The sequence below is a fragment of the Pelophylax lessonae genome (genome assembly GCF_965119305.1).
Source record: "Pelophylax lessonae genome assembly, chromosome: 4".
Taxonomy (NCBI): Eukaryota; Metazoa; Chordata; class Amphibia; order Anura; family Ranidae; genus Pelophylax; species Pelophylax lessonae.
The window spans coordinates 608,821,797-608,835,280 of NC_138771.1; the positions used below are offsets into that span (position 1 = coordinate 608,821,797).

The 13,484-nt window shown below is 52.0% G+C and overlaps 1 protein-coding gene across 1 annotated transcript in view; it reads right to left on the reverse strand.

The window, feature by feature from the left end:
• Positions 1 to 10,760, reverse strand: part of DCAF15 (DDB1 and CUL4 associated factor 15) — a 36,032-nt gene extending 25,272 nt beyond the window's left edge. Inside the window, exons 1-3 of the mRNA XM_082256249.1 lie at positions 10,577 to 10,760; positions 8,369 to 8,466; positions 848 to 983 (exon numbers count right to left, since the gene is read on the reverse strand). Coding sequence (XP_082112375.1) covers positions 848 to 983; positions 8,369 to 8,466; positions 10,577 to 10,723 — 381 coding nt within the window. The 5' untranslated portion in view covers positions 10,724 to 10,760. The remainder of the gene's footprint in view (positions 1 to 847; positions 984 to 8,368; positions 8,467 to 10,576) is intronic.
• Between the last annotated feature and the right edge of the window lie 2,724 nt (positions 10,761 to 13,484).

A 13,484-nucleotide genomic window follows, 5' to 3' on the forward strand; every position in this document is an offset into this window, starting at 1 on the left:
CACTGGGCGGTTGCCCCGGGGGGCCCACCTGCCCAGAAACCCAGCTCCAGTCAAGCATTCGTCCCCATTCCTGTGTGCATCCTGCCGCCGAACTTAGCAGGTGGCAAGCGCCTGTTGGCCCTGCGCGGCTATCGCGCTACTTGGGCCGTGGAGGGGGAGCCCACAACTTCAGGAATGCCTGTCAGCCTTCACGGGAACAGGCACACACAGGACAATCGAGTCTGACTCCCGTCCATGTGTGTGTTCACCGGACTCAACTGCCGAACTTGGAAGCTGTCATTAGCCTGACACTGCTGTACCAATAAAGATCGCCTTATCGATAATTTGCATTTTTATTCTCGTGGGTGATTGTGTAGGCGGGGCCCCAGTGCACTGCATTGCCCGGGGCCCTTTAATGCTCTTAAGATGGCACTGAATACTAAAGCCTATCCACAGTGCTACAGCCTTGCAAGGAATACGGCCAGATCGGGAAACCAGAACATACGCAGTTGACTACAGGGTTCCGCTCCTATGAGATTGGAGAATCGGGTGTGCGACAATGCTCTGGTCTCTGCTTGCCCGCCTTCAGTGCAGCCTGGTTTCAAGCAAGGCACAGACCAGGACCAGTCCGCAGCCCAGGGGTTGGGAACCCCTATCTTAAAAGGCACTTCTCGTATAGCTGTATATTTGCAGCGGGAGATCATTTGTGAACCTTAATGCTTCCCTCTTGGCAACTATCTGTACTGGACCGATGGGCTTGAAACATCTTTATGGCAGCCAGAATTGATGAATTTTTGCAAAGCTGAAACACATTAGGTCAGATTTTGGTGTCTGTTAGTAAAAAGTCTTAACATGAAATGGCTCTTACCAGACGCAGCTTGCTGTGCCCCTGGAAATGCCACCAGTACAGATGATAGGAGTAGAAGGAGAAGTCATCGTCCAGGACATCACTGGTATATGACAACACAAAGCGGCCACACTTGGAGAAGCCCAGGAAGATGTGTCTGCAGGGACAGAAACACATACAAGTCAATGGCAGCACAGATGATGTAGGAGGACCAGAGCAGGAATTACTGAAAAGGGAGCTGCCTGCTGCTGTAGCAATATGAAGGCAGCAAGTGTGTGTTCTAGCATTTTGTTGTTAGTTTTAATGGGGGGGGGGGGGGGTCATTTTTTTTTTTTCTTAATTGAATCATTTAGCAAAATTAAATATGTAGAACAGAAAGTGGCATACAAAACATTTAAGATCTGGCATTCCTTCAAAAAAAAAAAAAAAAAGTCATGTGTTTTAAAGCAGAACTACATTCCGGAATAAAGAAATGGAAAAAAAAAAATGGGATTTTTGACTTACCATAAAATCAATTTCTTTGATGTTCATTGACTGACACAGCTTCTGGTATTCTTAACCGTTGGGTTATACCGCCCCTTGCAGGAGTAGGACACTAGGCAGAAAAAAATTCTGGCTACACCCATGGGCAATCCCAGGGGGTATACTCCCTCTCTCTGCTATAGCCACTTTTTTATTGTTACAAGCAGTGTCAGGAGAATAATAACTCCACAGAGGGGTGGGTGCTGTGTCTGTCAAGGAACATCAGAGAAATTGATTTTACGGTAAGTCAAAAATCCCATTTTCTCTTTCGTTCATTGACGGACAGCTTCTGGTATTCTTAACCATTTGGACCTCCCAAAAGCAGTGTTAAACATGAGGGGTGGAAACAGCCAAAAAATTTCCAAGGCTAAACATTAGCCAACCAGGCAACAGGGGCTCAACCAAACAACTGGAGCCCACCTGAAAAAAAAAAAAACAATACACCCTTCAAAGAGGACCAGATCCTCTAAACAGCAGCCTGCAAAAACTTGCCAAAAAGGGAAGCATCCGCAGATGCCAACACATCCACTTTATAGAACTTTATAAAGATGTGCACAGATGACCGGGTGGCCGCCTTGCAAGCCTGTGTCACTGACGCTGGATGACGGAAGGCCCTGGGGACACTAAACACCCTAGTAGAGTGCGCCTGGACAGGGAAAGGAGGAACATGACCCCTGATGGAATAGGCCTGAACCACTGTCTGTCGGAGCCATCTAAAAATGGTCGCAGAGGAAGCGGATAACCCTTTACGAGGCCATCAGTGAGCACAAATAGAGAGTCTGACTTCCTGAAAGACTCTGTAGCTGCCAGGTTTGCCTTAATTGCCCAGACCACACCCAAGGCAATTTCCTTTGGATGTTTTGGCCTAGTACACAGGAAGGCAACACAATGTCTATAATCAAATGAAAATCAGAGACCACCTTAAGAAGGAATGACGGACAGTAACGAAGCCCCACCGTATCCCTGTGGATCACCAGATAAAGGTGGACAGTATAAACCCGCCAGGTCGGACACCCTGCACGCAGCGGTGATAGCCACCAAAAAGGCCACCGTCTGTAAGCAGGGGAAACTCCCAAAGATTCTCAAAAGGAGACTTCTGGAAAACCGAAAGTACCAAATTGAGGTCCCCAAGGCAGCAAAGGAGACCACACCAGAGGGACCAAATGCCAAACACCCTAAAGAGGTACGCACCAGAGATGTAGCTAAGGGTCGTTGGAAGAAAACACGCCAAGGCTGACACCTGGCCCTTGATAGTACTCAAGGCCAACCCCCCTCCCCTTGAAGGAAGGTCAAGATCCAAACCATCAAAAAAAAAAAAAAAAGCAAGGAGGAACACCAAGGGATTCACACCATGCAATGTACCTTTTCCACGTACAATGGTAGATCTTCCAAGAAGTAGATTTCCTGGCTTTTAACAGCATACGAGTCACTGATTCAGACAATCGTTCAGCACCTGGCTTTCAACAGCCAAGCTGTCAAAGCCAGCGACTATAAAGCAGTATGGAAGATTGGCCCCTTGGGACAGCAGATCCTCTCTGAGAGGAAGCTGCCAGGGAAACGTCGGCAACCAGCCGCACTAGGTCGGCATACCAGGCCCGGCAGGGCCAGTCCGGGGCCACTAAAATTACTGGAATCCCTTCTCTCTCGAGCCTCTAGAAGTCTTGGCAGAAGCTTGAGAGGAGAGAAGGCGTAAATCAGACAATACTGGGGCAACCAGCACATCCGTGGCATCTGCCAGAGGATCCCGTGACCGAGCCACAAACCTATGTACCTTACTGTTGAGTCGAGACGCCAACAGATCCACCTCAGGGATACCCCACCAGAGACACAACTGAGGAAACACTTCCGAATGAAGAGACCATTCCTCCAGGTCTAACACCTGCTGACTGAGGTAATCCTGCTGCCAATGTTCCACTCCGGGAAAGTGAACAACAGGGAGGGCTGAAACGAAACGTTCTGTCCACCGAGAATGCTGGCTACTGCCAGGACACTTCTTGCACCCCCTTGGAGATTGACATAAGCCACGGGCGTGGCATTGGCTGATTGAATACGCACAGGACAGCCTTGTACAGTAGTCAATCCATCCAATGTTCCAGGTAGAGCCTGATCGCATTGAACTCAGGACGTTGAGCGGTAGTCTGGATTCTTCCAGGGGCCAGACCCCCTGAGCAGAACTTCTACCGAGGACGCCTCCCCACACAGACAGGCTGGCATCCGTGGTGACCACTGTCCAATACAAGGGTAGGAAGGATTTTGCCCTGCCGGAGCGCCGGGGCGCTAAGCCACCAATCAGGGATTCTCTCATTCACCCAAACTGATAATGTTTCTCTCCCACTGCAAAGCAGAGGAAGTGTTGGTGACCGACATATATTGGAATGTGAAGGTAGTAATCTTTTATGTCTACGGAGGCAAGAAAATCCCACTGATGCATGGAAGCCACCACTGTGCGAATGAACTCTATTCTAAACTTCTGCACCCGCACAAAGCAGTTCAGCGCCTTGAGGTCCAGGATTGGACGCACCTTGCCTTTCTTTCTGGAACTGTAAACAGGTTGAGTAAATACCCCTGAAAAACGTTCCGCAGTCAGAACCGGGACAATCACCCCTTGAAGCAAAGATCTTGCACAGCCCTAAAGAGGGCCTGTAAGTGGACTGGGGACAGTCGCACAATGGAAGGAAAGAATCTTTCCGGAGGGCGAGCACAAAACGTGATCTTGTATCTGGATTGTATGACTTCATGGACCCACTTGTCATGTATCAGGGAAAACCAAGGGTCCGGGAACCAGCAAAGACATCCCCCCACCCCAGATACGGGTGAGGGTGCACCTTCATGCTGAAGGAGCCTTGTCTGTGGGTCTGAAGAAGCCCGCTCTCAACTTGTCAGACCATGTTTGCTTGGATCCATCAGAAAAAGAAGGGCCCACGTCTTTGACGAGGGTCCTTGCCCTTAGTAGCCTGTGGAAGAAAGGTACTCTTCCCCCCTGTGAAACTCTTAATGATGTCATCCAGGGTAGCTCCAAACAGGTGATCTCCTTGAAAAGGAAGAACAGCCAGGGCTTTTTTTTTTTCCAACCACCTCCCACCCGGCCACTGCACATATACAGCCGGGTGGGAGCTTCCTCCTTCTGAGTGGACGTTCCTGAACGTCCTTCAGAAGGAGGGCAATCGCGCCGCTGCATGCAAGCCATGCCGCGCGATCCTGATGTGTCTGTGTCCCTAGGACACAGAGCATCTACGCTCGGCAGGAGGGCTCTCCGATTGGCCCTCCTAATCACATGACGGCTGTGTCCAATCACAGCCGTCATGTGATGTCAACAAAGCCGTTCTAACGGTGATCGGCTTTGCTTCTCCTCTGACAAAGGATGTCAGTGAGGCCAGGGATCAGTGAGTATACAGCATTTTTACTGCTTTTTACTCACTTATCTGGGTAACCAGTGAGTAAAAAAGCAGAAAAAGTGCTGTATACAAACTGATCCCTGGCTGCCAGCTGAGATCTGCTCTCCTCCTCACTGACAGCCTCTGTCAGAGGAGAAGTGGATCGGATTGCTGTCCCCAGTGTCCTGCAGTAAAAACACCTGTCCCACATCTGTCCCAGTAAACATATTGCACATCTGTCTCATCAACCTGGCGCACATCATCTGACACATCCGTCTGTGATCCTCTGTCGCACATCAGTCCTTGATCTGGTACACATCATTTACCACATCTTGCGCACATCTGCCACATCTGTCTGCGATCATATGGCGCATATCTGGAACATCTGTCCCTGATCATCTGGTGCACATCTGGCCCACATCATCTGCCACGTCTGGTGCACATCTAGCCGTGATCCTCTGCCACACCTGGTGCACATCTGCCACTTCTGTCCGTGATCATCCGGCGCACATCTGCCACATCTTTCATCCAAGTGATCAATCTGCCACTTCTGTCGTGATCATCCGGCGCACATCTGCCACATCTTTCATCCCAGTGATCAACATCTGGCACATCTGTCCACGATCTGACACATTTTTCCGTGATCATCTGTCACACATTATCTGCCACATCTGGCGCACATCTGCCATCCCAGTGATCAACACCTGTCACACATCTGTCCCAGGAATCATTTGCACACATCAGTCTACGTGGCTAATTGTCATTCAAAGTGCGAGAGTACCGAAAGCTGAAAATTAGTCTGGGAGAGAAGGAGGTGAACGTGCCCAGTATTGAGGTGGTTAAAGAACCCTGGTCCGCAGACCAGCATGTTAGCCAAGGATCACCGGCTAAACAGAGCCGAGACACTAGGGTGAACATTCTGTGGGCCACAGTCGCCGCCTTGTCAGCCAGGTCCTTAAAGGCCAGGGACTCTTCAACCAGAATCAGGGTTTTAACCTGGAAATAGGAGGGTCCCTCAGCAGTGGAAGAGACCACTTTTTGAAAAGGGACTCTTCATAAAGGTCAAACCGCTTAGGGACCCCAAGGGGATGCCTTGGTCGTCCTCACTCTTTTGTGACAATTCTGTCAAAATAGGTTCCACAGAGAGAGCGAGGATCTATCTCTCCAGAGAGAACACTGCTTCCACACAGAGAGCGAGGATCCATCTCTCCGGAGAGAACACTGCTTCCACACAGAGAGCGAGGATCCATCTCTGCAGAGAGAACACTGCTTCCACACAGAGAGCGAGGATCCATCTCTGCAGAGAGAACACTGCTTCCACACAGAGAGCAAGGATCTATCTCTGCAGAGAGAACACTGCTTCCACACAGAGAGCGAGGATCTATCTCTCCAGAGAGAACACTGCTTCCACACAGAGAGCGAGGATCCATCTCTCCGGAGAGAACACTGCTTCCACACAGAGAGCGAGGATCCATCTCTGCAGAGAGAACACTGCTTCCACACAGAGAGCGAGGATCCATCTCTGCAGAGAGAACACTGCTTCCACACAGAGAGCAAGGATCTATCTCTGCAGAGAGAACACTGCTTCCACACAGAGAGCGAGGATCTATCTCTGCAGAGAGAACACTGCTTCCACACAGAGAGCGAGGATCCATCTCTGCGGAGAGAACACTGCTTCCACACAGAGAGCGAGGATCTATCTCTGCAGAGAGAACACTGCTTCCACACAGAGAGCGAGGATCCATCTCTGCAGAGAGAACACTGCTTCCACACAGAGAGCGAGGATCCATCTCTGCAGAGAGAACACTGCTTCCACACAGAGAGCAAGGATCTATCTCTGCAGAGAGAACACTGCTTCCACACAGAGAGCGAGGATCTAACTCTGCAGAGAGAACACTGCTTCCACACAGAGAGCGAGGATCTATCTCTGCAGAGAGAACACTGCTTCCACACAGAGAGCAAGGATCTATCTCTGCAGAGAGAACACTGCTTCCACACAGAGAGCGAGGATCTCTCTCTCCAGAGAGAACACTGCTTCCACACAGAGAGCGAGGATCTATCTCTGCAGAGAGAACACTGCTTCCACACAGAGAGCAAGGGTCTATCTCTGCAGAGAGAACACTGCTTCCACACAGAGAGCAAGGATCTATCTCTGCAGAGAGTACACTGCTTCCACACAGAGAGCAAGGATCTATCTCTGCAGAGAGAACACTGCTTCCACACAGAGAGCAAGGATCTATCTCTGCAGAGAGAACACAGCTTCCACACAGAGAGCAAGGATCTATCTCTGCAGAGAGTACACTGCTTCCACACAGAGAGCAAGGATCTATCTCTGCAGAGAGTACACTGCTTCCACACAGAGAGCAAGGATCTATCTCTGCAGAGAGAACGCTGCTTCCACACAGAGAGCAAGGATCTATCTCTGCAGAGAGTACACTGCTTCCACACAGAGAGCAAGGATCTATCTCTGCAGAGAGAACACTGCTTCCACACAGAGAGCAAGGATCTATCTCTGCAGAGAGAACGCTGCTTCCACACAGAGAGCAAGGATCTATCTCTGCAGAGAGAACGCTGCTTCCACACAGAGAGCAAGGATCTATCTCTGCAGAGAGAACGCTGCTTCCACACAGAGAGCAAGGATCTATCTCTCCAGAGAGAACACTGCTTCCACACAGAGAGCGAGGATCTATCTCTGCAGAGAGAACACTGCTTCCACACAGAGAGCAAGGGTCTATCTCTGCAGAGAGAACACTGCTTCCACACAGAGAGCAAGGGTCTATCTCTGCAGAGAGAACACTGCTTCCACACAGAGAGCGAGGATCTATCTCTGCAGAGAGAACACTGCTTCCACACAGAGAGCGAGGATCTATCTCTGCAGAGAGAACACTGCTTCCACACAGAGAGCAAGGATCTATCTCTGCAGAGAGAACACTGCTTCCACACAGAGAGCGAGGATCTATCTCTGCAGAGAGAACACTGCTTCCACACAGAGAGCGAGGATCTATCTCTGCAGAGAGAACACTGCTTCCACACAGAGAGCAAGGATCTATCTCTGCAGAGAGTACACTGCTTCCACACAGAGAGCGAGGGTCTATCTCTGCAGAGAGAACACTGCTTCCACACAGAGAGCAAGGATCTATCTCTGCAGAGAGTACACTGCTTCCACACAGAGAGCGAGGATCTATCTCTGCAGAGAGAACACTGCTTCCACACAGAGAGCGAGGATCTATCTCTGCAGAGAGAACACTGCTTCCACACAGAGAGCAAGGATCTATCTCTGCAGAGAGAACACTGCTTCCACACAGAGAGCAAGGATCTATCTCTGCAGAGAGAACACTGCTTCCACACAGAGAGCGAGGATCTATCTCTGCAGAGAGTACACTGCTTCCACACAGAGAGCGAGGATCTATCTCTGCAGAGAGAACACTGCTTCCACACAGAGAGCGAGGATCTATCTCTGCAGAGAGTACACTGCTTCCACACAGAGAGCAAGGATCCATCTCTTTGGCTGCTTTCTAAGGAAAATGAACTGTAATTTGAAGCCCTTTTGGTTGGATGCCTGTGGAATGTAATAAACTGAAGGATCAGTTGGTGTGTTAGTCAGGCGGCACTCTCCTGGGTGGTGTGTAAAGGATGAGATATTTACCCTTTTTGTAGGAACTCCTCATCCACAATATTGCGCAGAGAGACGCAGAGGCGCGGCGGAAGCTTCCGGAACAGACGAGGGGAGAGCTGACCGGTGATCTGAAAATAGAAACCATTCCTTATTCCGGGATCACACACAGGAAATAATACCAACATTTATGGCAACAGCAAAGAGGGGACTTCCTAATACATCCCAGAGGAGTGATGGAGACCAGGAGAATCCATGAATCTGATATCTGTGCACCGAGGGGGCGGAGTATAACATTCACAAATTGAGAGGGGCGGAGTATAACACCCACGCACCGAGGGGGGCGGAGTATAACATCCGTACACAACCCCTCCCCTTATTACACACTGGACCCTCCCCCTCACCTTATTACACTACACTCCCTGCCCTCCCTCTTATTACACTTACCCCTCTCCTATAGGATGCTGACCCCTCCCCCTCTCCTTAGTACGCTATGCTCCCTCCCCCCCAAACCTTCCCCCTCTACTTGCTATACTCTGACCCACTCTCTCATTATTATACCTTGACCCCTCCCCTTATTGCACTCCTCCCCCCCCTCTCTCCTTATTACGCTCACGTCCCTCCCCTTCCTCATTAGGCTCTGCCCCCTCTACTTATTCTCCAGCCCCTCCTCATTACACCCCGCCCCCTTCACTGTTATGCTACAGACCCTCCCTGTTTATGGCAACCTGCTCCCTCCTCATTATTACACTCCAGCCCCTCCCCCATTACACTCCAGCCCCTCTCCCCTCTCTTTATTACACTCCAGCCCCTCCCCCCTCTCTTTATTACACTCCAGCTTCCCCTCATTACACCCCAGCCTCCCCTCATTACACTCCAGCCCCTCCCCCCTCTCTTTATTACACTCCAGCCACTCCCACCTCCCTTTATTACACTCCAGCCCCTCCCCCCTCTCTTTCTTACACTCCAGCCCCTCCCCCCTCTCTTTCTTACACTCCAGCCCCTCCCTTTATTACACTCCAGCCCCTCCCACCTCCCTTTATTACTCTCCAGCCCCTCCCACCTCCCTTTATTACACTCCAGCCCCTCCCACCTCCCTTTATTACTCTCCAGCCCCTCCCACCTCCCTTTATTACTCTCCAGCCCCTCCCCCTCTCTTTATTACACTCCAGCCCCTCCCCCTCTCTTTATTTCACCCCAGCCTCCCCTCATTACACTCCAGCCCCTCCCCCCTCTCTTTATTACACTCCAGCCACTCCCACCTCCCTTTATTACACTCCAGCCCCTCCCCCCTCTCTTTCTTACACTCCAGCCCCTCCCCCCTCTCTTTCTTACACTCCAGCCCCTCCCTTTATTACACTCCAGCCCCTCCCACCTCCCTTTATTACACTCCAGCCCCTCCCACCTCCCTTTATTACACTCCAGCCCCTCCCCCTCTCTTTATTACACTCCAGCCCCTCCCACCTCCCTTTATTACACTCCAGCCCCTCCCACCTCCCTTTATTACACTCCAGCCCCTCCCACCTCCCTTTATTTCACCCAGTCTCCCCTCATTACACTCCAGCCCCTCCCCCCTCTCTTTATTACACTCCAGCCCCTCCCACCTCCCTTTATTACACTCCAGCCCCTCCCACCTCTCTTTATTACACTCCAGCCCCTCCCCCTCCCTTTATTACTCTCCAGCCCCTCCCATCTCCCTTTATTACACTCCAGCCCCTCCCCCTCTCTCTATTACACTCCAGCCCCTCCCACCTCCCTTTATTACTCTCCAGCCCCTCCCACCTCCCCTCATTACACTCCAGCCCCTCCCCCCTCTCTTTATTACACTCCAGCCCATCCCACCTCCCTTTATTACTCTCCAGCCCCTCCCACCTCCCTTTATTACACTCCAGCCCCTCCCACCTCCCTTTATTACTCTCCAGCCCCTCCCACCTCCCTTTATTACTCTCCAGCCCCTCCCCCTCTCTTTATTACACTCCAGCCCCTCCCCCTCTCTTTATTTCACCCCAGCCTCCCCTCATTACACTCCAGCCCCTCCCCCCTCTCTTTATTACACTCCAGCCACCCCCCCCCTCTCTTTATTACACCCCAGCCTCCCCTCATTACACTCCATCCCCTCCCCCTCTCTTTATTACTCTCCATCCCCCGCATTCAGCTATAATTGCAGCTCTCCCCCCTCAGTAACACCTCCCAGCCCCCCACGGCCTTGTCCCGCACCCCCGGACCCGCCTCTCCCGGTACCTTCACCCGGTCCAGCTGTCGGATAACGTGGTCCCGGGGACCCCATTTCCGGCTCGCACCCCGGTCCGATTTCGAGCTCGGCGCCATTTCCCCGCCGGTGCCTTCGCTTCCGGCAACCAATCCCGCCCTCCTTTCCTGTGACGTCATGTCCCGGCGCTCCCCGCGCGCTGATTGGCGGGAGGAGAACTTGAAGTTCCCGCGGTGTGATTGACGCCAAGTTTTGTCCTGCAGGAGAATGTGACCAATCAGCGTGCCAGGGAGAGAAGGGGGAGGGACCAAGTCCCATGGAAACGCCGCAGACGCCTGGGCTAGGTGCTGCAGAGCTGGGTGCAGTGTTATGGCTTCATTGTATCCTCACATACATTACAATGGAGTGACAGGGACCATCACCCCTCACCTCCATTGTGTCCTCACATACAGTGCTATGGAGGGACAGGGACCATCACCCCTCACCTTCATTGTGTCCTCACATACAGGGATATGGAGGGACAGGGACCGTCACCTTCATTGTGTCCTCACATACAGGGATATGGAGGGACAGGGACCGTCACCCCTCACCTCCATTGTGTCCTCACATACAGTGCTATGGAGGGACAGGGACCATCACCCCTCACCTTCATTGTGTCCTCACATACTGTGCTATGGAGGGACAGGGACCATCACCCCTCACCTCCATTGTATCCTCACATACAGGGATATCAAGGGACAGGGACCATCACCCCTCATCTTCATTGTGTCCTCACATACAGGGATATGGAGGGACAGGGACCGTCACCCCCTCACCTTCATTGTGTCCTCACATACAGTGCTATGGAGGGACAGGGACCATCACCCCTCACCTCCATTGTATCCTCACATACAGGGATATGGAGGGACAAGGACCGTCACCCCCTCACCTTCATTGTGTCCTCCTCACATACAGAGATATGGAGGGACAGGGACCATCACCCCTCACCTTCATTGTGTCCTCCTATACTGTGCCATGGAGGGACAAGGACCGTCACCCCTCACCTTCATTGTGTCCTCCTCACATACAGGGATATGGAGGGACAGGGACCGTCACCCCTCACCTTCATTGTTTCCTCCTCACATACAGGGATATGGAGGGACAGGGACCATCACCCCTCACCTTCATTGTATCCTCACATACAGTGCTATGGAGGGACAGGGACCATCACCCCTCACTCCTCACCTCCATTGTGTCCTCACATACAGGGATATCAAGGGACAGGGACTATCACCCCTCACCTTCATTGTGTCCTCATACAGGGATATGGAGGGACAGGGACCATCCACCCCTCACCTTCATTGTGTCCTCACATACAGAGATATGGAGGGACAGGGACCATCACCCCTCACCTTCATTGTGTCCTCACATACAGGGATATGGAGGGACAGGGACCATCACCCCTCACCTTCATTGTGTCCTCACATACAGTGATATGGAGGGACAAGGACCATCACCCCTCACCTTCATTGTGTCCTCACATACAGGGATATGGAGGGACAGGGACCATCACCCCTCACCTTCATTGTGTCCTCACATACAGGGATATAGAGGGACAGGGACCGTCACCCCTCACCTTCATTGTGTCCTCACATACAGGGCTATGGAGGGACAGGGACCATCACCCCTCACCTTCACTGTGTCCTCACATACAGTGCTATGGAGGGACAAGGACCATCACCCCTCACCTTCATTGTGTCCTCACATACAGGGATATGGAGGGACAGGGACCATCACCCCTCACCTTCCGTGTGTCCTCACATACAGGGATATAGAGGGACAGGGACCGTCACCCCTCACCTTCATTGTGTCCTCACATACAGGGCTATGGAGGGACAGGGACCATCACCCCTCACCTTCATTGTGTCCTCACATACAGGGATATGGAGGGACAGGGACCATCACCCCTCACCTTCATTGTGTCCTCCCATACTGTGCTATGGAGGGACAGGGACCATCACCCCTCACCTTCATTGTGTCCTCCCATACTGTGCCATGGAGGGACAGGGACCGTCACCCCTCACCTTCATTGTGTCCTCCTCACATACAGGGATATGGAGGGACAGGCACCGTCACCCCTCACCTTCATTGTGTCCTCCTCACATACAGAGATATGGAGGGACAGGGACCATCACCCCTCACCTTCATTGTGTCCTCCCATACTGTGCCATGGAGGGACAGGGACCGTCACCCCTCACCTTCATTGTGTCCTCCTCACATACAGGGATATGGAGGGACAGGGACCGTCACCCCTCACCTTCATTGTGTCCTCCTCACATACAGGGATATGGAGGGACAGGGACCATCACCCCTCACCTTCATTGTGTCCTCACATACAGGGATATGGAGGGACAGGGACCGTCACCCCTCACCTTCATTGTGTCCTCGCTTACAGAGATATGGAGGGACAGGGACCATCACCCCTCACCTTCATTGTGTCCTCACATACAGTGCTATGGAGGGACAGGGACCATCACCCCTCACCTTCATTGTATCCTCACATACAGTGCTATGGAGGGACAGGGACCATCACCCCTCACCTTCATTGTGTCCTCACATACAGTGCTATGGAGGGACAGGGACCATCACCCCTCACTCCTCACCTCCATTGTGTCCTCACATACAGGGATATCGAGGGACAGGGACTATCACCCCTCACCTTCATTGTGTCCTCATACAGTGCTATGGAGGGACAGGGACCATCCACCCCTCACCTTCATTGTGTCCTCACATACAGGGATATGGAGGGACAGGGACTATCACCCCTCACCTTCATTGTGTCCTCACATACAGGGATATGGAGGGACAGGGACTATCACCCCTCACCTTCATTGTGTACTTATACAGTGCTATGGAGGGACAGGGACCATCACCCCTCACCTCCATTGTGTCCTCACATAC